At 38.8% G+C, this 25,261-nt stretch overlaps 1 protein-coding gene across 1 annotated transcript in view; it reads left to right on the forward strand.

Annotated features, from left to right (window-relative positions):
* Positions 1-24,633, forward strand: part of LOC126194632 (transportin-3) — a 202,484-nt gene extending 177,851 nt beyond the window's left edge. Inside the window, exons 15-18 of the mRNA XM_049932800.1 lie at positions 4,405-4,561; positions 5,405-5,572; positions 24,034-24,146; positions 24,230-24,633. Coding sequence (XP_049788757.1) covers positions 4,405-4,561; positions 5,405-5,572; positions 24,034-24,146; positions 24,230-24,290 — 499 coding nt within the window. The 3' untranslated portion in view covers positions 24,291-24,633. The remainder of the gene's footprint in view (positions 1-4,404; positions 4,562-5,404; positions 5,573-24,033; positions 24,147-24,229) is intronic.
* The last annotated feature ends 628 nt before the right edge of the window (positions 24,634-25,261 follow it).

Raw genomic sequence — 25,261 nt, forward strand, 5'->3', positions numbered from 1 at the left:
CAGTTAATTATTATTTCTGACATTTTAAATTACAGGAGTTGTAGTTGTATGAAATTTTGGTGGTACATTTGGTTTTTCAATTCTAGTTTATCATTGCTGTCAGGTTTATTGAAGTTGTATATTTCTAATTCTTCAAATAAAGTCATCTGTACTCCGTTTGTAGCAAAATGTAATACCTTTAAGTTTTCTTCGATCCTTATCTCTGTGTTTCTGTGTTGGGCCAAAAATTATATATATAATGTAAAACTATGTAATCAAAAACTTTATTATGTTTTAGGACAAAAATGTAAAACTTGCAAAGAAGTCAATGTTAACATCTGATGATGCGCTCAGGCTTGAAACTAGTCATGGTGCAATAAAATTATTCGAAAAAATTTGTGGCTGGTTGTAGTATTTCCTACAGTGCAATTTACAAAAACAGCTGTGGTGTTCTCTAACCAAAATAGATAAAATAAAGTGGTAACTTGTATTGTTGATTACTTAAATGGATATAAAAGAATTTTTAATTGTGAAATGCTAGAATTTTAATGATTTTATTAATGTTTATTTTTTTATAGTTATCTCGGAGGAAAAAATGAAAATAATGACCAAGTGGAGTGGGTATTTTTTAGCTAAAATACATGCCACATCTCCATTACTTATAAGCTACAGAGTATCACTTGTTCAAGATATTCTGAATAATTTAACTTCAAACATTTTGGTATTGCTTAACTGTGTCTACACAGTATTGACAAGGTAACACTTGCAGTAATGCTTAACTCTTTGACTTCTGTTAACAAGTTTACACGTCGTGCTGCCTGCTGTGTCCTGGGTGCTAATGTTGAGTTCAGTCACAGCCGCCAGTTTTCCCCTTAGTGCAGTTGATGAGCTAACTCACACCCATTTGGCGGCCCCTTAGCGCAGATGCGTATAGACGAACTGCTGCCTGAGTGCTGATGACGAGATACGTTACACAACAGACTTTCTGCCCCATGTCTCAGTAGCCTTTCGCAGTTCTGGCCGCCAGCTTGTCATCAGATTCTTTGTCTGTTGTGAGCCTAGATTTCACACTGCAGTTCGCTGTTCATTGGAATTTACATCAGTGTTCTTCGCATCCTGTATTTTACAAAGAAAATGCCAAGACGCTGTGGGTGCATTGAGGAAATCGTGGAGATTATCACTAGGAACAACAGTGATAATGAACTACTTGATTTTGATAAAAGTGATAGCTCTTCCATAGATGCGAAAGATTTAGTCATAAACTGTCCATGTCAGCAGGTGTGTCAGTTAATTCTCACATTTCAGCAAGAGATGTTAGTTGTTATGAATCTGAAGAATCGGAAAGTGATAGGGAAACACCTATGAAGAAATCACGCATTAGTGATAAATTTGACTGGAAAGAAAATGATTATCAGCCAGTTAATCTCTCATTTGATAATATGCTATTGGGATGTGTGTGTCAAATAGGGAATGGGCCAAGTATTCTGTCACTTTTCATGTTATTCTTTACGGAAGAACTGTTGAAATATGAAATATATAGCTGATGAAACGATTCGGTTTTATTTATTCACCAAGGAGAATACTCCAGAATCAGTTCATTGTCGAATATCAAAGTGGAAACATATTGAATGTGAAGAAATGTGTTGTTTCATAGCTGTTTGTCTTCTGACGCCTCGCAAGAAAAAACTGAAAATTGGTGAATACTGGACCAGAGATGTTCTTCTCAATACTCCAATTTTTAGTGAGCATATGTCAAGAGACCTCATTTTGTTACTTATGAGAATGTTACATTTCAGCAACAACTCTGCCAATACTGGAGAAAACAGATTATTCAAAATTAGGAACATTGTTGATAAAATTCGTACCGCTTTCTGTTATGCATTTAATCCACAACAGAAACTAGGCAATAATGAAATTTTGTTATTACTCAAAGGACGCTTATCTTTCAGACAATTCATTCTGTTGAAACTGAGTAGATTTGGAATAAAAACATTTGTGTTATGTGATTGTAAGACTGGCTATGTCCTAGATTTCATTGTTTATACAGGAACATCAACAGAGACTGAGTTACACAGTTTGGGGAAATGTGATAATGTAGTGGCTACACTTCTGAAGCCCTATTTAGAACTTGGACTTACCTTCTACATCAAAAATTGCTACTCAAGCCCAGACTTATTTTCCTGGCTTCACTGTCACGGGGCCAACGCATGTCGTATTGTCCATACGAACAGACACCACATGCCAAAACTTCAGAACAATCTGAAAAAAGGAGATATTCAATTCATGTGTACTAATACAATGCTTGCCATAAAGTGTTGTTTCAAAATGGAATTGTGGATGTTCACCACAGGTAACACCACAGAAATCAATGGCACAGGAAAGACTAACAGAAATACTGGAGAGAAAATTAAGAAACCACAAAGCAGTGTAGATTATAACTTGAATTTGGGAGTGATTGACCCTTCTGATATAGTGCTTAGCTCTGCTGAATGTATACAGAAAACAATGATGTTGTGTAAGTTATTCTTTTCTCATGTTCTCGATCTGTGTGTTTTAAATGCTCATATCCTACACAGGTCACTAACATGTCGTAAAATGCTGGTAGCGGAGTTTCATCTGTCGCTAGTAAGGGAACTTATGGAAACATATGCATCAGAGCACAGAAAAGCTGCCAGGGGAAGGTGTCCTGATGAAAATCCTCTAAGGTTTGTGGGAGTGCATTTTCCAAACATCAAGGACATTTTCTAAACATTATAACAAGTGGAACAGAAAGTGTGTCGAGAAAGCAGGTACGAATGTAAAATTTGCAAGATACCATTGTGTGGCATATCCTGTTTTGAAAATTACCACACTAAAAATGAATTACTAATCACAGCACAGAACAAATACAAGAACGCTATCAGAAAGAAACTTTGAAAACAAAAACAAAATTATAAAAAAGTAAAAAACAAAATAAAAATATATGTTTAAGTTCACCAGTGCCAGTCCAAACCCGAATGGAAAATATATTCATGAAGTGTAAAAGGAACTCCTAAATTTACAGTTCACAACTTTGAATCTTCTCTAAAAGTGAATTTAATGTGCTAACAACAAGACAGAGACTTCACAGCTTTCAAATGTTGGAAAATCTGTTGAGTACTTACGTGCAACAAGAAAAAAGATCTGTGGCAGACAATCAATCACTTCGGTGATTACAAATTGTAACAGCACTGACTACCATCTGCAAAGGATGGCTGCATCTGTGCCTGGATAGAATACTTTCACAGTGTACCTATTACAGGTAAAGGATCTGACTGCGGATGACTAAGCACTCAGTTTGTTAATTCTCAGAAACAAATAATAGGCCATGTGAAATTTCCAAACACGTCACAAAACAAATTTAACAGAGTGAAGCAAAATTGTTCTTACCATTGCTCACAGTAAATTTCGATGTTATAGTGCAGTATGAAAGATGATCCGTATGTTGCTTTCTCCTATAAACAATGTAATACGACATTTTGAACAACAAAAACAACATACAGTAATCTGTGACTTAATTTATTCGTTTTTGAGGTAGTACAGTGAGGAACCCATAGAGAAATGCACATGTTATAAACAGGTATGCAAGAAAGAACAGTAAACAATTCAAGTAAATCTAACAAATCACATCACTTTCAGCATAAGCTACAAAAATCGTGTAAACAAAACAAACTACTTGGTGATAGAAAGTAGTTTGAAGGATTTGGTTTGATTCTGCAGTAGTTCATTTTCAGAGAAACTATGTAGTGAGAGCATTTGGTGCTTCGTCTGTAGTCATAGTCACTCCAGAAACATTCAGCACAGGGCGAGTGGGGCAGGGCGAGATGCTCTGACCTCAGCGGCGGCTCAAGGAACAGGCACTTAGCAAAGGTAGCTGGATTATGCCACGGGCCTCAGCATGTTATGCAGATGGTGTGCCTCCAGCAGTCAAAGGGTTAAATACTGATGCAGAGAAGTTTCCTACTGGTCTTTATTGACTGGCTGAAGCGTATTACTGATGTGTCTCAGTTGTAATGTGCAGTCTATGGATCTAAATGCCTTTGGTTCAATTCCCCGTCAATCCTAGGACTTTCCTCTGTCAGTTTTCACCTCTGACAATGCTGGTTAATGTAAAAAAAAAATGGTGAGATGCCCATGTTAAACCATAGGCCTCCCTGCTACAGGCAGGCTAAGAAGCCCATTTGTTTTAAGCTCTTCCATATTATCATGTATTTGAATTGCTCTTATGAAAGATCACTTTGGCTGTGAAAAATATGTATATATGCCAGTGTAGTGCTGAATCATTATTAAACTGACACACGGGGCTATTAGTTGAAAAATATAATTTCTGTGAATATGGAGTGCCTTAATACTTTTTGACATGTACAACTTTTCCAGTAACAGTTTGTTCCACATTTTACATTACAGGTTCTTACAGAGAGCACCAGTGGCATTTCTGCAAAGTGCAGCTTTGACTTCTATTTTACAATGTGCATTACTTGCATGCACTTTAGATCATAGAGACGCCAATGCATCAGTAATGAAGTTTTTTTATGATCTGATACACTCAGGAAGAGCTCGAGAGGTAAGAGACAGTGAAATATTTATTGAAGTTTAAAGGGTGAATGAGATCTACAGTTGCCAACTGTTTTCATATCAAGTTATTTATAACGGAAATATTCTCCTTTATTACCACATCAAGTCTGATACCTGTTCGAGTTGAATGATGTCCTGTTCCAAAAAGGCTGTGTCACGCAGGCCATGTTGCCATGATAGTGTATAATATGTAGCACATTCCACACAGGTTTCTCAAAAATGAAAAGAGGTTCTCACAAATAGAACAGTGCATATTTGTGCACATGTTTACATTTACATGACGAGTGAAATACATCGTGAATCCAAAATTTTTGAAGAACCGTGTTGAACTCTGTACACAGAATGCTTTTTAGCTGTATTGTTTTTATTTGTGCGAAACCTGTTTCTGTTTTCAACAAACTTGTGTGGAATGTGCTACATATTATCCACTATGATGTCAACATGGCATTTGTGATGCAGTCATAATGAAATAGGACATATAACAAGTTTTTAGAAGCTTAGAGAATGAGAGTCTTCAATTTGAAACCGGTCATCAAGAATAAATGGTACTGAATGAGATCTTGAGTATTAAAGCTCATCGATAATATATGCAGATCACTCTGTTCTGTCTCTAATTATGAGAAATTTCAATCTTTATTGAATGTTAGCCATCAAGTATACAATTACAGCCCCCATCCCCACCCATCTTTGTCTCTCTCGTTTTTTTTTATATATCAAGGCCAACCATAATGTCCATTGACATTTGCTAATCTTAGTGACATCTTTATTCCATGCAATTTGCTTTGTTTTTGTAAATGCTGTGATGTAAGAACACTTATTGTTTGGTTTACAGGAGGAAGCAGATTTCAAAATACGAAAAAGTCTTGTTGAAGGTATCATCCGTGAACATGGACAGACTCTCATTAGTAATTTAATCCATGCTTGTGTCTTCTACTTGCATTCCTACATGCTCTCTGATGTTGCTGATGTTATCATGGAATTAATGCATAGTGACAGAACTGTAAGTATGAATGTTTTTGAATGTTTTAAATGCATTACCTTATTCATTTACTTACATAAAATACACACAACAACACAGACACCCAAAAGCAAGACTCGTCTTCCATGACCACGGTAGTGTCTGTTCCGGTGTCTGTGTTGTGAATGTCTGTGTTTGTAAATGTGTGTACCTGTGCTAGAAAACGAGCTATTGCCCAAAAGCTAGTGTGAAGAGTTTCTGTGCTCCACACATTGATCTGTTGTATGGGAGTTGATTCTTTCCATTGTTGTTATAAACAGGTTGTTGTTATTCATTTGCTTTGTTGTTGCTAATTTTTGTCATATTATTTATAGCAGCTGCTAACTTCAGTGCTGGTTTGTTGTGGTGTTTTCCAGTAACAATCTATAATTTTGGCAATATGGTCACTAGTTTACTGCCATAATACAGGGCGTGGGCGTACCCAGCGAGGGGCAGGGGGGGGGGCATCTCCCCCCCCCCTCCCCCCGAAGATATTCGCAGTTTTTCACTAGTTTGCTGTTTTATTTAATAAGAAATGCTGCATGTTTTCTCAGATTGTACAAGTGCATTCTTGTATTTAAAATGTTTATCAAAAGCAGTTTTTCACTGGTTTACTGTTTTATTTAGTGAGAAGTGCTGTATGTTGTCTCGAGTCCTTGTTTCCTGAGACTAGTATGACCTGCCCCCTCCCCCCAGTTCGGATCCTGGGTTTGCCCTTGATACAGGGTGTACATAAAGTCTGGGAACACTTTCAGTTATCAGATATCATACATATATACATATGTCATTTTGAAGAGAAACCTTGAAAGATCCCCCCCCCCCCAAATGTATATACTGCCACAGCATAGTTTGGTAATTTGCCGATAGTCAGCATTAGTCACAAACATGATGAGTTCAGGTACGGAGCGAGCTTTCCGTGTGTTGGAGTTCAACAAAAACACCAGATCTCACTCTGTGTTACTTTTTTCCGGAACACATTAAAGATCTGGTATATGTACTGCCTCTACCACATGATGTAGCAGAGCTCTGGGAGAGAATATGGGAAGCAACTGCCACAGTCTACAAGCCATGCTGGGATGGGTATGGTAAGAATTTGATTACCATATTGACATCTGGTGGGTCACTCATGGTTCACATATCGAATGTTTGTAGAAACGACTTTCAGAGCTTCTCTTCAAAATGCAAAATGAATGACATCTGTAAATTGTTTAGTTCTTGTGCAGTGAATAATTAAAATTGTTCCTGGACTTTATGTACACCCTGTATATATTATGTATTCATACCACCTTTCCCCCTTAATGGTGGACTTTGTAAGCAGTGGGAGGTAGTGTTTTATAAATCTTGCTAACTAGCCTACAAAAGACTTCCATTTCAAGAATGTCTGCTTGTGTACTTCCAAGCAAGCTGCTTTGTGCACCTCATTTAACTGCTTCATCTCTTTGGGATCAATATTAAGAGGGCTGAAGAGTATTTGTAGTTCCTGCTCAGAATGACAATTATTCTCTCTTCAGATAATGGCATTTTTAAGTGTATAAAGTAACTCTGCAAATAGGTCCAATTAACCATTCAGTGTCAGTCATTGTGTGTTTCTTCGGATTTGGATTTATTATGGAAGGGCAAGGGACCACCACACCACACTCCCAACTTTTGTCAGTATTCGACCTTGGGCCCCATACTTTTTAATCCTCAATTGGCCTCAAATGATGATCGCACCCCATTCCACTCCTCCCACCAAAGAATATTTCAGTCTGTTCTTAGAAAGTGTGATTGACCACTGCCCTCTAAATGACCATGGAGTAGAAATTCGAGGAAGTATAATACGGTGTTTCAGGTAACATTGCCCTTAACCCTTTGGCTGCTGCAGCCATGCATACATCTAGCTGGGTCGAGCGCGCATCCTAAACCTGTTACCTGTGCTAATGCCTTTCCCCACAGACCGTTGCCTGCAGCTGAGCGCACCGCTTGGCCGATCATGCCCTGAGGTGCTGAATATTTCTTGAGCCAGGGCATTCGCGGCTGTCTCGCCTTCGAAGTGTGATCACTGACATACATTGTATCTCGATACTTTTTCCGTGGCTTTGAATCTGCAGATGAATTACTGGACACACATGATGTGTATTGAAACTGTGGATGTTGCTAAGAATCACTGTAATAAATAATATGTAGAATTAACTATTGTTAGCTTTGCCATCTTAAGCTTACTGCAATTAATGAAAATGAATTTCACATCAGACACGTTTTGCTATTATTTACAAAGAATCTTCTGTATTCACTGGTTTTCCTGTTTCATGTTTACATGCTTTGCACACCAGTTCCTTTCCTGTCTTCATTAGCGGAGGTTGACAGCTTAAGACAATGTCTTTGTACACATATAGCTGGCAGACTTTTTTGCCGTTTCCATAAGTGAAGTGAGCTAGTGCCAATGCAGCAGAAGAAAAAGCTGAAAACTTCAAAAAAAGCTGCCAGCTATATGTATACAAAGACGTTGTCTTTAGATGTCAACCTCCGCTAATGAAGAGAGGAAAAGTATTGGTGTGCAAAGGATGTAAACTTGAAGCAGGAACACCAATGACCACAGAAGATGCTTTGTAAATAAAAATGAAACGTGTCTAGTGTGAAATTCTTCTTCATTAATTGCAGTAAGATTAAGATGGCAAAGCTAACAATAATTAATTGTTAGATCTGCTGCAGAAGATGGCAATGCAAACAAATGTGATGATTGTTTAAATCAGCAATGTAGTACTACGCTTGTTTTAATTTTATGCTTAACGTATGTAATAGATTTAATGGCATCTGAGAAATGCAGTTTGTGCTGTTGAGAGTGCAGTAACACTTCTGTAAAATGGCTTCAAAGTCAGAAATCCTAAGTGTTGGAGTATCTTTTACACCTTCTGAATATATTTTCCATCCTCCTTTTTGATCCGGGCTTTGTAGGCACTGGTGATGTTAAAAACTAATTTTTTGTTTTTATTTTGTATGCAATTTTTGTATTTTTCATATTTTTTATTTCCTTTTTGTTCTCATTTACTTTTAGAAAATTATCAATGTCTTTTCTCTTCTGAGTGATTATAGGTAGTTAATAATTTTGTTTAGTGTGATAGGCCTCAAAACATGGCACTACACTCAGTGGGATGTAGAATGCTCTACAATCGTATCTCGTTCCTCAGCGCACTTTCTGCTTCAAGCATACTGCACACCAACGCATTTGCGTACATTTCTTCGAGTTTTCCATCTCGGTGGCCTTTGGAAAATGCCTCTCAGTAAATCTTAGAGGAGTCTCATTCCAGAGCATCTTCCTCTGCCAGCTTTCCTCCATTCTTTTGCAAAAGCTTCAACAAGCTCTCTTACAAGATGCAAATGAAATTCCACTAGTTGCATTTTTCGTCCGGTTACTACTCTGTGGAGAGCATGTGCATTTAAAATGCACAGATCCACTACATGGAAAAAGAACTTCTTGTACCATTGGACAGCCTTTCGTACTGATTGCACTGAACTCAGCAGCATGTCACAGCAGTCAACAGTACTCTTGTTGTAGTCTGCAACACATTGTGGTTTCCTTAATCTTTCACCTGTCTTTCTGTTTGTCTTTTCCATTTCAACAATTTCTGCAGTATTACAGGTGGTCAGCATTCACACGTGTCTTTTGTCACACCATTTCATCGCAAGGATTGTGTTAGTGGACATAAACTGTATTTCTCCTTGTTTTAGTTCTGTAATTTTGGCATGTTGCATCTGTTTTTGCAAACAGTACCAGATGTGTTTCTTACATGGTTATGAAGCCAGAGGAACAGGTCTTGGTTTGAATACCAATTATCGACATAGAGCATATGTCCCCTTCCTAAAAATGGTTTCATCAATGTTGTTACTATGTCACCACTTTTCCCCAGATTGTGGAAGTCAAGTTCAGTATTTGTGCCCGTGTAAACAATGAAATCCGGGATATAACCCGTCTGGCAGTTGCATAGCACAAATGTTTTTATTCCAAACCTACTTCTTTTGGAGGGTTGCAGAGCTTTTGGTACGGATGAAATGTGCTGCAAAATGTTGTGCAAATGTTATCAACAATATACCTAATTTTAAATAACCTGTCTACTTCATTGCTGACAGAGTTATCACTGAAGTGAAGCATTCTTAAAATTAACAGAAAACGGTCCCTGGACACAATTTCGCCGAAAACAGGAGTGTTCAAGAGTATGTCTGTAGACCAATAGTCACTGATTTTCAGCTTTTTCACATGAGCTATTAGCATACAAACAGCGACAAAGGAATGCAGTTCCTCAAAACCTGTTTCTTTCCGTTTGGACAAACGAGGATGCTCTGATTCTGGCGTATTTTCTTTCGTATGTATAAAAAATCTGTTGGTTTCATCTGTTACAAATTTCATCAGTTCTTCTGTTAAAAATGTCAGGAAATATAACAAAACACTCGAATCTGGCCCTAAACAACACTTGTGTCCAGAAGGTGAAGCATCAAACGCATGCATAAATGGACAAAAATCACTTTTCTTCCAGTAAAACGTGTCACTAAAGCAAGCCCTTTCCACTGGCTCTTCATTATCACTCTCAGGCCCAACAGATTCTGAATGATATCCCTCCCTTGTTGACAGATGCATTGTTCCAGCTGAAGTACTCGGCACAGGACTTTAATTCAGGATTTAGTCGAAGAATAATCACTATCATCGCTGTCAAAAACTTCATTCTCACTGTTGCTTCTAGTGAGAATTTCGATGATTTCTTCATCTGTACAACCATGACTGCATGCCATTTTCTTCTCATAACGTTAACAGCATCAACAGTCAGTAAAAGCACAGACGAAAACTGCAGCACAAGAATACAGCATCAAACACTCACGAGACTTCAACTGTGCCAGCGGAATGCTGAACAGCTACTAGGCGCTCGGCATGAATATACGACTGGGCGCGTTAACGCTGCCAGAGGCCACAGGGGAAGAAGCGGCAGTGCGTATCAACATGTCAGGAGGTCACAGGTGCCACTAAGGCTGTATGCATAGACATGTTCAGAGTACCGGATAGAAGGACTGGTGGCACACGTAAACACATTCAGAGCACACACGGACAGGTACAAAGGCACGCGTTAACACATCCAGAGCAGTTAAAGGGTTAAATCAACAGATGAAGAAGTATTACAGGATGTAGTGGATACCATTGAAGGTAAAGGAAGGAGTTACGGACTGAAAATCAAAACAACAAAAAAGTAGTGGCCCTAGCAGGAAATAAAATGGTGAAGATAATGCAGAATGAAGGAATATTAGAACATGGGCAAAGCTTTAAATACCTAGTAAGCAGAATAGAAAGTGACTGGAGGAAGACCACAGAAATTAAAACTGAAAAGCAATGGCAGAGAGGCCTTTTTGTAAGAAAAGGGGAGTTTCTTGCAGCAGTGCAGACAAATATTTGAAGAAAAGTTTAATAAAATGTTTCATAAGGTGTATCCTGTGTGGTGCTGAAATGTGGACAGCGAGGAAGAAAGATAGAACTAGGCTTTTTTGGTGGAGGCTACAAAGAACAAGTTGGATGGCTAGATTGAAAAATGAGGAGATACTGAGAAGAGTGGGAGTGCAGAGAGGATTACTGAATGTAATAAAAAGAAGGAAAAGAAACTGGATTGGGCATATTAAAAAAGAAGAGGCTAAGAAGCTAATAAAAACAGCCTTAAATAGTTATGTGGAAGGGAAGAAGAGATTTCAGATCCTGGATATGTACAGGACCGCAGCACATACAGCAACATTACAAAGGAAGCAATGGACCGCAGGAAATAGAGGCACAAACAACCTTCCTACACAGCAGAAAACTGATGTCAGTACAACAATAATTAGACAAAGGTAGATATTCATAATCAATTATTTCTCACTAGGGTACCAAAAAATTAATAGTGGCGTAAAGAAAGCATCAACCGAAACAGAAGTCTGATGATGCACTGTCGGAGGGAAATCTCTTAAGACAAAAAGGGGTAAAAAAAGTAGTATAACAAGTGACATCACTTATTGTATACTGAAAATGTAAAATAAAGCACTTGGGTCACATGGAAATTGTGTGTCCGTCCCCTGACAACCTTTTGCTCAATATTGCGTTCATATAAAATTTTCTTCTCCTTCTTCGTTGTAAAATGCCTCCATAACAAAACGGTTAGTTTCACTACCTTCAGTGGGGAAGGATTCGTGTTTAATTCCTGGTACCTCCTCAGATTTTTTCTGAGGTAGGGAGGAATGGAGCGGCGTCCATTCAGACCCAAGGCGCCGAATAAGGAGCTGCTTGGACATAAAAGCAGTGGTGTCATCAAGATTCATCTTTTGGCAATAATGGCTGAAGGGATTGACGATATGCTGATCGCGTGTCCCACAATCATAGATTGTTCCTCTTGCTGCCTTGTAGGCAGCAGTTGGCCATTTGCAGCAGGTCTAAGGCCGAAACCTTGAGCGATGGTCATATTTACGTATCTTTGGTGTATTTCCCAAAGTAGTGAAGCCTTGAGAAGTAGTTGCCATGATGTTTTCCCCCTCCTCCTCTATTCTCTTTATTGTGAGTTTGGAATAGCAAGCAATTACTGCAACCCTGTCTAGCACACATTCTAACGAGACTTTGCTTCTTCATTTGCCTCTTCCAACATAAATTGGGCAACAGTTGTCTAAGACAGCAGCGTTATCAGAACAACTGAATAGACATTCTCAGTGCTAGGGATGAGAATTTGTTTGTGGACAGGGACCAATTACTTTGTGCAACCTCTATATGTTTGCACAAGGTTGATACTTTGTTGAGAACTAACCAGGTATTGGTGCTATTTTTACTGCTGAAATTTTCCTTAAAGGAAACTACATCATTTCAGAAAAAGTCTGAGATTGTGACTAATACTATTTGTAAAGCCATTAACATGAAGAGCAATGATCCTGTTACACACTGCTGGGACACACAAGACATTTCTACAGTGTCTGTAGATGACTCCTTCATCTACGATAATGTGCTGTGTCCAGCCTGTCATGAGCATTTTGATCCAGGATCAAATGTGTTCAAGTATTGTACAGAAATATACAGTGATAGCCAGAACATTATAACCACTGATTTACTATCGACACAAACCCATCCAGGTGATAGCAGCACCACCTGTTGAGGAATGACTGCTAGTCAGACACATGCGCGGTGCATATAGTATCATTGAGCATGCTGTCTGTGTGTAGAATGGGCAAGGTGCAGGATCGATCTAAGTTTGACCGAGGGCAGATTGTGATTGCCCAGAGGTTCATCACGAGCATTTTGGAAACTGCATGACGTGTCTGGTGTTCGAGGAGTGGTGTGCTGGGTGTCTTCAACAAGTAGCGAAACCAAGGGGAAGCCACATCCAGACATCGTGGGGTTGAGCGGCCACCTGTGATTACAGGTGTCAGCATCGTATTTTGGGCAGACTGGTGAAATAGGACAGGCAACAAACTGTGACCGAACTAACTTCAGACTATAATGCTGGGCAGAGTACAAGTATGTCTGAACGCACTGTGCACCAGACACTGTTGAATGTCACAATATACCTTCAACATACAATTGTCAGTTGAGAGGCTGTTGTAACTATATTTCATATTAGTTCTATCTTCAAAGGTGACTGCTGCCTCCTGGAACTTGATCAGTCTTGCTGTGTGAGGATTTGGTGGACTCTAAATTCCAAAACCAGCAACTGAACAGCATTGTCACTCTTGTATTAGTTAAATTCTATTCATGCCTCTTTGACTACTGTGGAGTTTGACAGTGGAACATTGTTTAAATTGGATAGCAAGTCTGCATGTTATGCTTGGACCAGCAAAACAAAGAAGTTACCTGTTGAGCACAGAAGGGGCAATGTTGAGCACAGAAGGGGCAATACCATCAATTCCCCATTAACTGTGCATGACATATGGCTGTGGTATTGGCAGCTGTGTGTTTCATATTGAAAGCATTCATTGTGTTCCCCACAAACGTACAGTTTTGAGGTTCGTTTGCAAGGATTATAACTGTCTTAACACTGTGCTAAACACTTCTGCTGCTAGCTCAACATGTTCTGTATCTTATAATAAACACACCACACAAAGAAACAAAACTTTTAAATGGCAATAATAATGTTTGGCCTTGTACAAACATCAACCCATGTGAGATTGGCTTTCTGTGACAGAGAAGAGTTTGACTGTGCAACATGTTTCGATGAGCATTGTACTTAAGGATGTCAATACAAAATTTCTATGGGCTCTTTTTTGTAAACATCTTACAGGAGGTCAAGGCTGCAGGTAAATGATATGCAACATGACTTAACTGAAACATTGTACATTTTTAAGGTCACTCACCTTAATTCCCCCCCCCCCCCCATGAACCATGGCATTGTAACAATAACCAAAACGGCCTTGCTGTGCTGGTACTGCGAACGGCTGAAAGCAAGGGGAAACTACGGCCGTAATTTTTCCCGAGGGCATGCAGCTTTACTGTATGGATAAATGATGATGGCGTCCTCTTGGGTAAAATATTCTGGAGGTAAAATAGTCCCCCATTCGTATCTCCGGGCGGGGACTACTCAAGAGGATGTCGTTATCAGGAAAAAGGAAACTGGCGTTCTACGGATCGGAGCGTGGAATGTCAGATCCCTTAATCGGGCAGGTAGGTTAGAGAATTGGAAAAGGGAAATGAATAGGTTAAAGTTAGATATAGTGGGAATTAGTGAAGTTCAGTGGCAGGAGGAACAAGACTTCTGGTCAGGTGACTACAGGGTTATAAACACAAAGTCAAATAGGGGTAATGCAGGAGTAGGTTTAATAACGAATACGAAAATAGGAATGCGGGTAAGCTACTACAAACAGCATAGTGAACACATTATTGTGGCCAAGATAGATACGAAGCCTACACCTACTACAGTAGTACAAGTTTATATGCCAACTAGCTCTGCAGATGACGAAGAAATTGAAGAAATGTATGATGAAATAAAAGAAATTATTCAGATAGTGAAGGGTGATGAAAATTTAATAGTCATGGGTGACTGGAATTCGGTAGTAGGAAAAGGGAGAGAAGGAAACATAGTAGGTGAATATGGATTGGGGCTAAGAAATCAAAGAGGAAGCCGCCTGGTAGAATTTTGCACAGAGCACAACTTAATCATAGCTAACACTTGGTTTAAGAATCATGATAGAAGGTTGTATACATGGAAGAACCCTGGAGATACTAAAAGGTATCAGATAGATTATATAATGGTAAGACAGAGATTTAGGAACCAGGTTTTAAATTGTAAGACATTTCCAGGGGCAGATGTGGATTCTGACCACAATCTATTGGTTATGAACTGCAGATTGAAACTGAAGAAACTGCAAAAAGGTGGGAATTTAAGGAGATGGGACCTGGATAAACTGAAAGAACCAGAGGTTGTACAGAGTTTCAGGGAGAGCATAAGGGAACAATTGACAGGAATGGGGGAAAGAAATACAGTAGAAGAAGAAAGGGTAGCTTTGAGGGATGAAGTAGTGAAGGCAGCAGAGGATCAAGTAGGTAAAAAGACGAGGGCTAGTAGAAATCCTTGGGTAACAGAAGAAATATTGAATTTAAGTGATGAAAGGAGAAAATATAAAAATGCAGTAAATGAAGCAGGCAAAAAGGAATACAAACGTCTCAAAAATGAGATCGACAGGAAGTGCAAAATGGCTAAACAGGGATGGCTAGAGGACAAATGTAAGGATGTAGAGGCTTATCTCACTAGGGGTAAGATAGATACTGCCTACAGGAAAATTAAAGAGACCTTTGGAGATAAGAGAACCACTTGTATGAACATCAAGAGCTCAGATGGAAACCCACTTCTAAGCAAAGAAGGGAAAGCAGAAAGGTGGAAGGAGTATATAGAGGGTCTATACAAGGGCAATGTACTTGAGGACAATATTATGGAAATGGAAGAGGATGTAGATAAAGATGAAATGGGAGATATGATACTGCGTGAAGAGTTTGACAGAGCACTGAAAGACCTGAGTCAAAACAAGGCCCCTGGAGTAGACAACATTCCATCGGAACTACTGACGGCCTTGGGAGAGCCAGTCCTGACAAAACTCTACCATCTGGTGAGCAAGATGTATGAAACAGGCGAAGTACCCTCAGACTTTAAGAAGAATATAATAATTCCAATCCCAAAGGAAGCAGGTGTTGACAGTTGTGAGAATTACCGAACAATCAGTTTAATAAGCCACAGCTGCAAAATACTAACGCGAATTATTTACAGACGAATGGAAAAACTGATAGAAGCCGACCTCGGCGAAGATCAGTTTGGATTCCGCAGAAATATTGGAACACGTGAGGCAATACTGACCTTACGACTTATCTTAGAAGAAAGATTAAGGAAAGGCAAACCTATGTTTCTAGCATTTGTAGACTTAGAGAAAGCTTTTGACAATGTTGACTGGAATACTCTCTTTCAAATTCTAAAGGTGGCAGGGGTAAAATACAGGGAGCGAAAGGCTATTTACAATTTGTACAGAAACCAGATGGCAGTTATAAGAGTCGAGGGACATGAAAGGGAAGCAGTGGTTGGGAAGGGAGTGAGACAGGGTTGTAGCCTCTCCCCAATGTTGTTCAATCTGTATATTGAGCAAGCAGTAAAGGAAACAAAAGAAAAATTCGGAGTAGGTATTAAAATCCATGGAGAAGAAATAAAAACTTTGAGGTTCGCCGATGACATTGTAATTCTGTCAGAGACAGCAAAGGACTTGGAAGAGCAGTTGAACGGAATGGATGGTGTCTTGAAGGGAGGATATAAGATGAACATCAACAAAAGCAAAACGAGGATAATGGAATGTAGTCAAATTAAGTCGGGTGATGTTGAGGGTATTAGATTAGGAAATGAGACACTTAAAGTAGTAAAGGAGTTTTGCTATTTGGGGAGCAAAATAACTGATGATGGTCGAAGTAGAGAGGATATAAAATGTAGACTGGCAATGGCAAGGAAAGCGTTTCTGAAGAAGAGAAATTTGTTAACATCGAGTATAGATTTAAGTGTCAGGAAGTCATTTCTGAAAGTATTTGTATGGAGTGTAGCCATGTATGGAAGTGAAACATGGACGGTAAATAGTTTGGACAAGAAGAGAATAGAAGCTTTTGAAATGTGGTGCTACAGAAGAATGCTGAAGATTAGATGGGTAGATCACACAACTAATGAGGAGGTACTGAATAGGATTGGGGAGAAGAGGAGTTTGTGGCACAACTTGACCAGAAGAAGGGATCGGTTGGTAGGACATGTTCTGAGGCATCAAGGGATCACCAATTTAGTATTGGAGGGCAGCGTGGAGGGTAAAAATCGTAGAGGGAGACCAAGAGATAAATACACTAAGCAGATTCAGAAGGATGTAGGTTGCAGTAGGTACTGGGAGATGAAGAAGCTTGCACAGGATAGAGTAGCATGGAGAGCTGCATCAAACCAGTCTCAGGACTGAAGACCACAACAACCACCTTAATTTTGACCTTGAATATCTCAATAGATGTCTTCTTTTAAACTGCTGATAAAATTTTACACAGAAACAAGGACCAGTGGCTGAACCATCTACATTAAAACACTTGGGAACTACAAACCTGTATAACTCCTCAGATGAATTGGATACATCTATAGCCTCAAATATTGCTATAGTTAAATTAAATTACAGTCTGGCATACTTTGGGATTTCCCTGGTGAAAAAGGTGAAATTGGGGGGAAACATACAGTAAATGCATATCCAGTTTGGGATAGAATGCAGAGGCTGAAATAAATGCGGGATCTGAAATCATCATGCAGTTGAAAGAGCACCATAAGCAGTGATAAGATCCAAATATTGGCACTTCTTCTGAAATGTTGCAGCATTTGAAGGACTGAAAATTAATTTGGTGCCTCAAACTATTTAGTGCGAAAAGCAAAACAATTAGTTACAGAGTGTGGTATTGTAGCAACTTTTAATCTGAAACCTAGGTGTGTCCTAAGTGAACATGTTATGAACTATGTCATAGAATTCTACAGCAAAGAAGATATGCATATAGCCTGGGAGGAAGGATTTTTGTTTGTCAAAGAAAATAGTTTGAGGTTTCGTAAACAAAAACGACTAGTGTTGGAAAATCCAAGCATTAAAAACTGAACATCCAGGACTGAAAATAGCACATCCAAATTCTGCTAGTTATGACCCAAGAAAGCTGTTCTAGCTGATACAGCTAGTACCCATAATGTGAAAGTATGCAGTATTCATCAAAACATGAAGCTCATGTTGGAAGAGCTGACACTTGATGTTGACTGCCAGCTAGTACAAACACTGTCTAGCTCAAATCATTTGTAATCCTGCACAGCCGAAATGGTATATGTCAACATGTGAGAAATACCCCAGTACACATTCCACACACATCAATAAAAGTTTTGCATCGCCCCGGTTCCCAGAACTCCTGAAGATAGACGTTGACTGTGGGTGTTGTGTCACAGACACAGTCCCTTTGACTGTTCAGAGATGTCACTAAACCCGCCCAAAGATGTATACAACCATGCATGAGCAACACCTATTAGACAGGGGGGGTCCAACAGCCGATCAGTACCAGTCATTCCACGAGGAAGGAGGTACACGGCTCATGTTGTCTGTAGTTCAACCATACCTATACAGTCAATACCACGGTTCGATTGTGTCCGCATTGTTACTTTGTGATAGGAAGGGCTCTCAACAAGGGAAATGTCCAGGTGTCTCGGAGTGAACCAAAGCAATGTTGTTCGGATGTGGAGGAGATACAGAGAGACAGGAAATGTCAATGGCATGCCTCTCTCAGGTCGCCCAAGGGCTACTACTGCAGTGGATGACCGCTACGTACGGATTGTGGTTGAGAGGAACCCTGACAGCAAAGCCACCATGTTGAATAATGCTTTTCGTGCCGCCACAGAACGTCGTGTTAAGACTCAAACTGTGCACAATAGGCTGCATGATGTGCAACTTCACTCCCGACGTCCATAGCGAGGTCCACCTTTGCAAACGCGACACCATGCAGCATGGTAAATATCGGCCCAGCAACATGCCGAATGGACCGTTCAGGATTGGCATCATGTTATCTTCACCTACAAGTGTTGCATATGCCTTCAACCAGACAATCATCAGAGATGTGTTTGGAGTCAACCCGGTTAGGCTGAACGCCTTATAGACATAATGTCCAGCGAGTGCATCAAGGTGGAGGTTCCCTACTGTTTTGGGGCAGCATTACGTAAGGCAGACGTATGCCGCTGGTGGTCATGGAAGGCACCATAACAGCTGTACGATACATGAATGCCATCCTCCAACCAATAGCGCAACCATATCGGCAGCATATTGGCGAGGCATTCGTCTTCATGGACGACAATTCGTGCCCCCATCGTGCACATCTTGTGAATGACTTCCTTCAGGATAACAACATTGCTCCATTAGAGTGACCAACATGTTCTCCAGATATAGACCCTTTCAAACATGCCTGGGATAGATTGAGGAGGGCTGTTTATGGACGACGTGACCCACCAACCACTGTGGAGGATCTATGCCGAATCGCCATTGAGGAGTGGGACAATGTGGACCAACAGTACCTTGATGAACTTGGGGATATTATGCCATCAAGAATACAGGCATGCATCAATGCAAGAGGACATGCTACTGGGCATTAGAGGTACGGTGTGTACAGCAAACTGGACCACCACCTCTGAAGGTCTCGCTGTATGGTGGTACAACATGCAATGTGTGGTTTTCATGAGCAATAAAAAGGGCGGAAATGATGTCTATGTTGATCTCTATTCCAGTTTTCTGTACAGGTTCCAGAACTCTCTGAACTGAAGTGATGCAAAACTTTTTTTGTGTGTGTATAATGAAATACCTAGGAGAGTTGTTTCACAAAAACAGAAATAACATAAAAACTATGGAAGGCTACAGATAGAACAACTCTACAATGTGCTATTTTTCTGTGGAAGATGTCTGGAAAATCTTAGAGACAAATTAAAAAAAAAAAGCTCCTCCTGCACTCCTTTTCACAGCGATCCAACAGTCTGAATTTCTAATCATATGACAGTGGTTGCACTTAGCTCTTTTCTGAAACCATGCCACGAATCTGCAAGCAGTTTGTGTTTTGTGAAAATGGCACTTAGCTATGGGTTTCCTCTAATGCTGTACTTAATCAGATAGGAAAGAGGTTTAGAGATTCCTTAGTAATAGCACTGTATGTACCACCCCATCAAGATGAAAATTCTTTTCTTTAGCATGTGTATTGCCTTGCATACTTCCCGCTCATTCCCTTTCACAAATTCAAATTCGGTAAACTGAGTTAGGTGACTCTGCTTCTATAATATGGGTTGAATGGTCAACAGAAGTGAAGTGGTTGCTAAAAATGTTACTATGTATCTCGAGTTTTTTTACAATGTTTCTGTCATGCCTTATCCTGAATGGTGCTCTGTTCACTTTGTTGGGACATTTACACTTTTCAATCACCTTTTTTTACAATATTTCTGTCATGTCTTCTCCTAAATGGTTGTGTGTTCATCTTGTTGGGACCTTTACACATTTCAAGCAGCACCGAAGATGCTTTACTTATGTTGTCAGACAGTTCTGTTGTGTTGCAGTTAATCTGCTTCCTCAGGTTAGCAGTTTGTTTTAAAACTTTGCTATGCCCAATTGCATTTTTCCTTAAAAACCTGAATAGTAGTGGCTTTATAAAGCGTATTTAGATCATGTATACTGTGCCAGAGCCTAATCAGTTTTAGTCTCAGATTACTTCCATTTTGGCAGTGCTTAGCTACCTTCTTCATTTTTGTGACTGGACAACAATATTCATAACGACTCAACAGAGTTGAGTAGAACTTATTCTGTTTGTCATCAGACTCTTTCACCTGGTCTACAGAATCCCATTTCTCATTTGCTATTATGTTTTCAAGGGTGTTAATATTTTGAGCTTACCATATTTAAAAGATTGTGTGAGCTTAATACATCACTTTGAGTTCCAAGTTGATTGTACTACTTGGATTTGTGTCTGTATTAAAAGTCACCTATGCACATAGGTAAACTTATCACACAGTTTCCTTAGCTCAGAATTGTAGTGTGGAATCTCTTGATTTACACAAGACATCTGTGGCAGACCATGTTGCACTAGCATGTTTGTGATAACAGCATTTGTACGAAGTAGTTTTAGCAATACGTTTTGAAAACATCACAGGGATGTCTTGCTTTCATTTCTATGTGTGTTGATGTTGTTGTTGTTGTTGTTGTTGTTGTTGTTGCTGTTGCTGCTGCTGCTGCTGCCTATAATCACAACATGATTATCTTTTTTTAGTTGACTTGTCTCTGTTGTTGTATTCTCCAAAAAGCTTTTAAAATGGCACTAGGCTTAACTTTTGCGAAAACCGAACGCTTTGAAAGTATACTGTCATGAAAGTGCTGGGATAGGTCTTTTTTGTGACTTCTCAGCCTACAGAAGGAGCCCCTCTGGTGCATCAGAGTTACTGACTGATTTTGCATAAATGGTGTAACTTTAAACTTTGAAGTGGGAAAGGGAGAGGGGGGGGGGGGGGATATATAGAACATCCAGTTATGTGCGGTCAGAAATATCCACCTGCTATTAACTTATTGCACCGAATAATAAACAGGATAAAAATTGTAAGTTTCTAGTTGAAAACTTCAGCTGGGAAAACTCTATAATAGACTTGCTAAAACATTTAGATTTGTCAGCTTTGGCCATAAAAATAATTGCCAACTTCAGAGGCATAAAAATCAGTAAGGTAACACAGTTTCATTCACTGATGTGTTGAGGGATAATATTTTGGGGTAACTTATTACTGAGGCATAAAATATCCTTTACTTAACCTATCTCTGGCACAGAAAGGGGTAAAATATGCTGCTATAAAACTTTTTGATAAATTACCAGATGAAATAAAGTGCCTGATAGACAGCAGTAATAGTTTCAAGAACAAATTGAAATCATACCTCGTTGACAACTCCTTCTATACCATAGATGAATTCTTGAATATGAGTAAATAAATCTGGAGATATAATATACGCATTTTGCATTTTGTACCGTTTAAGGGAATGGGATAGATAATAGAAATATTTAGGTATAACACTATAGTGGGGGGGGGGGGGGGGCATTTCTTGTGCATTTGACACGTTGCACATCATAACGGTTTTCTGTGCTATTGATCAATGCAACACATAACTAACTAACTTTGCACATAAGGAATTAATTAGAATTGTGTGTGCAGTTCACTCACATACATCTTCCAGGTATCATTTTAAGCGGTGGGAGTGTTAACCACAGCCTCAGAATGCATTTATTCACTTACAAAATTTATCAGCAGTCCATCTGCATTTGAGAGTAACAGATATTGACAAGTGCAAAACTAGAAGTTAAAATGATCTACATTGCCCTTTAATGAATCTAACTTTGGCACAGAAAAGGGCAAAATATGCAGATGTAACACTGATTGTGTGTGTGTGTGTGTGTGTGTGTGTGTGTGTGTGTGTGTGCGTGTGTGTGTGTAAATCATGCTGTGCTAATACTTGCATCTCTGAGACCCCAAAGTTGACATCAGTTTTTTCTTATTAAGGGTCATTATATAGTTGCAAACATAACAGAGAAGACAAGGAATATCTTACCACAACACCGTGAACTGTCAAATGTAATTAGCTTAGAAAATTTCTGTAATGAATGTTAGGGACCAGAAAGTTGTGAAAGAAAAAATGATAGAAGACATATTTCCATATTCTGTACAATGGGTAAAATGTTAGTCAGTTGCACAAGGAGAAAATTGTAAACAATAAAGAATGTTTAGAGTAAAGTATGTCTTGTGTCTGAATTTCTCTTGCCTCATGTATTAAAGAAGCTGAGTAAATGTATGTACTTAAAATTTATTCAAGTGTACATGCGCAACAGCAAGAAAAATCGAATAGGAGGTACACAAAGTTACTGCTTGACAGGAATACAAAACCAATTAAAACAAATTAACCTAACAGGCTGCAGCTTACAGTAACCAAAAATAGGATGTTAAATTAAACTGCAGATCTCTCATGATTTGTTCATGAAAATAAAGAGCACAGATTTAATGCTGTAGTGCAGAGCTAGCCTTTTATCTACTTTGTTCTACAGTTTCGGTAGAAAACATAACAATATATATGAGAATGGAATAATGAGATGTTGAGAGCCCAAAATAGTCTGCCCATCCATGATTCAGAGCTTCTTACATATTGTATTTGTGTCCAGCACTCTGTACTGCCAAAAAAATTCTCCCCCCTAAAGCCGTAAATTCAAATTTTGAGAGGGAGGGGGTTGAGGTGTTCAGGATTTCAAATAGATTGCTTAGGCAGCTTCGGGAAACACTAAATGTTGAGAAAAGTTATCGTTTAATGAGAGAAACTCGTAGAACCTTTTTTTTCTCTCCAATGCAATTTGAATGCTAAGTAGTTATAGCGTCAACAGTTCTAACAAGTGTTATATGTTGGCACAGACAGTTTGTTCACTTCTGAGATCATTGCTCAGACATACACATTGCTGAAGGTCATTTTGCCAAAGAACTTTCTGTAAACTTGTGATCAAAGTTGGTTCTCTGTTTTTCTTGCCATGAGAATTATAGTGACATTATGATTAAATCTTCAATAAAGCTGTTTGTGCAAGCCTTTTGATTATAAAATCAATGCTACAACGTCATGCAAATTGATTGGACATTGGCATTAGACAGCAGTTCCATTTGTTTTTTATGTTTTCTGTGATGTATTCACTATTAAACTTAACTTGACTTTTTTGATTGTGTAGTAGTGTATAACAAACATATTCATTAATAAATTATTTTGCAAATTAAGATGATCCCTTGTTAACAATTTTTTTATCATTAAGCATACATTTTCACAATGAAAAACCTGTTATCTTAAAAGGCAATGGTTAAAGGAAACAGACACCACACATTCTTATAATTAAAGAAAAATAATTTGCATCAATTTAAAAGAGATGCTATTCGGAGAATTCATCTCGATTGAGTACAAAGAAACAATAGGTTCAAAGAGGAAACTGCTGTCTGTTGTTGTTATAAAACTGCTGTAGTCTTACACTGCAGGTTATTTATCATATAATGTATTATGTTCAGTAATTGGTGCTTTGAGAATTGGCTAAAGCTCTGTGTTTCCATAATTTGTTGATAATCTCTCTTATAAAATACTGCTGTCTGAGGTAGTCTTTTGCCAGTAAATGCCTATCACTCATTTTGCTATTGGCATATTGTTAAATAGTTACTTCTCCTGTAGATCACTTTCACAATAGTTGTTAGCTATTTATGAATGTGAAAAAAAAGAACATTGTCCTTCTTTGTATTTGTGTGTCTTACACGTGTGTGTGTGTGTGTGTGTGTGTGTGTGTGTGTGTGAGAGAGAGAGAGAGAGAGAGAGAGAACAGCTAATATCACTCATTATTAAGACAAAGAATTAAAAAATTCACATAATAAGAGCAAAATTTCATTGTCCCTTGTGATCATCAGGCTGTTGGTCAGTGGTTAGAAGAGGCAGTCAAGGCTCTGCCAATGCATAATCCTGGGGGCAGTGTTACAGCAACACCCAAACAGCTTCTTGATTTCCATCGTTCATTGACAAGGTAAGAAGCATTGAAGCATGCAAATTTTCTTTCTTTAATCATTTTCAGGTGTGAGGAGATAAAATGTGTGTATCTTGTTACAGGGCGGAAGGAGCAAAAGCTGTTTCACATGCACTTCGAGATTTTGCTCGTCTTTTTCGCTGACTGCAAGGCACACTGTGGAGACAAGGATAAAACTTGAATTATTTTCAAGGAACAATTTAAGAGCAGACAGTGTATATGGAAGGAATGTGATGTGATACAGTGCTGTGAATTCTGTTCATTTTTGTTAACAGAATTTTCTGAGGAAAGTGATTCTGTGATTGTGAAAGTGACAGGCATGTGTGACTAGGAGATATGAGAGTGTGAGTGAAAGGTTACGCATGCATGAAGAATTTCTTATCTGTTCACATTGCTGTTAAAATATTTGTTACCTGAACGCCAGATAACATAAATGTATTTATGTTCTGCTGGAATTATTTTAAACATGACAGTTTTGTCTAAATAAGTTTGTAGTGTTTTATTTACACATTTTTTGCATATCCACTAATATATTAAGGAAGCATTTGTAATTCTTGAGTTGCAGTCTGCCGTTACCTAAGTTTGTTCCCCCCCCCCCCCCCCCCCCCATTTGTCATTCACTGCCATCAAATATGTAGTAATATAATTTTATAATGAAATATTGGGAGGAGAGGATGTCCAATACTTATCACCTAAAATGACATGCTGATAGGAGGACATGTGAAACACACAATCGAATATTTAAACTATTTTGCTGTAAAGAATAGTAGTTCAAACACATAGGAAGTGGTTATGTACACGTTCATGTGCTTGTCAACCGTGCTGTACCCTTTAGATCAGTGGTAGTCCACATTCCCAATCATTTTTTGCTTTCCAGACAGGATCGTTTATTCCTGACATCGGCCATTACCATCCTGTATACCGCACTGTCATACATACATGTAGTAAAGATGTGGAAGAAACAATGAACTATTGTCAAATTAATGTAACATAGACCACCATGAGGGATCTTTGTAGATGGCTATGTTGCTTGAATTAAATTGCTGGTGATTCATTATTATAGTTATTATTAGTGGTAGTACTCAAATTTATCTAATGTGCGTTCCTTTCTCTCT

This window comes from Schistocerca nitens, chromosome 7 (assembly GCF_023898315.1).
Source record: "Schistocerca nitens isolate TAMUIC-IGC-003100 chromosome 7, iqSchNite1.1, whole genome shotgun sequence".
NCBI classification, from domain to species: domain Eukaryota; kingdom Metazoa; phylum Arthropoda; class Insecta; order Orthoptera; family Acrididae; genus Schistocerca; species Schistocerca nitens.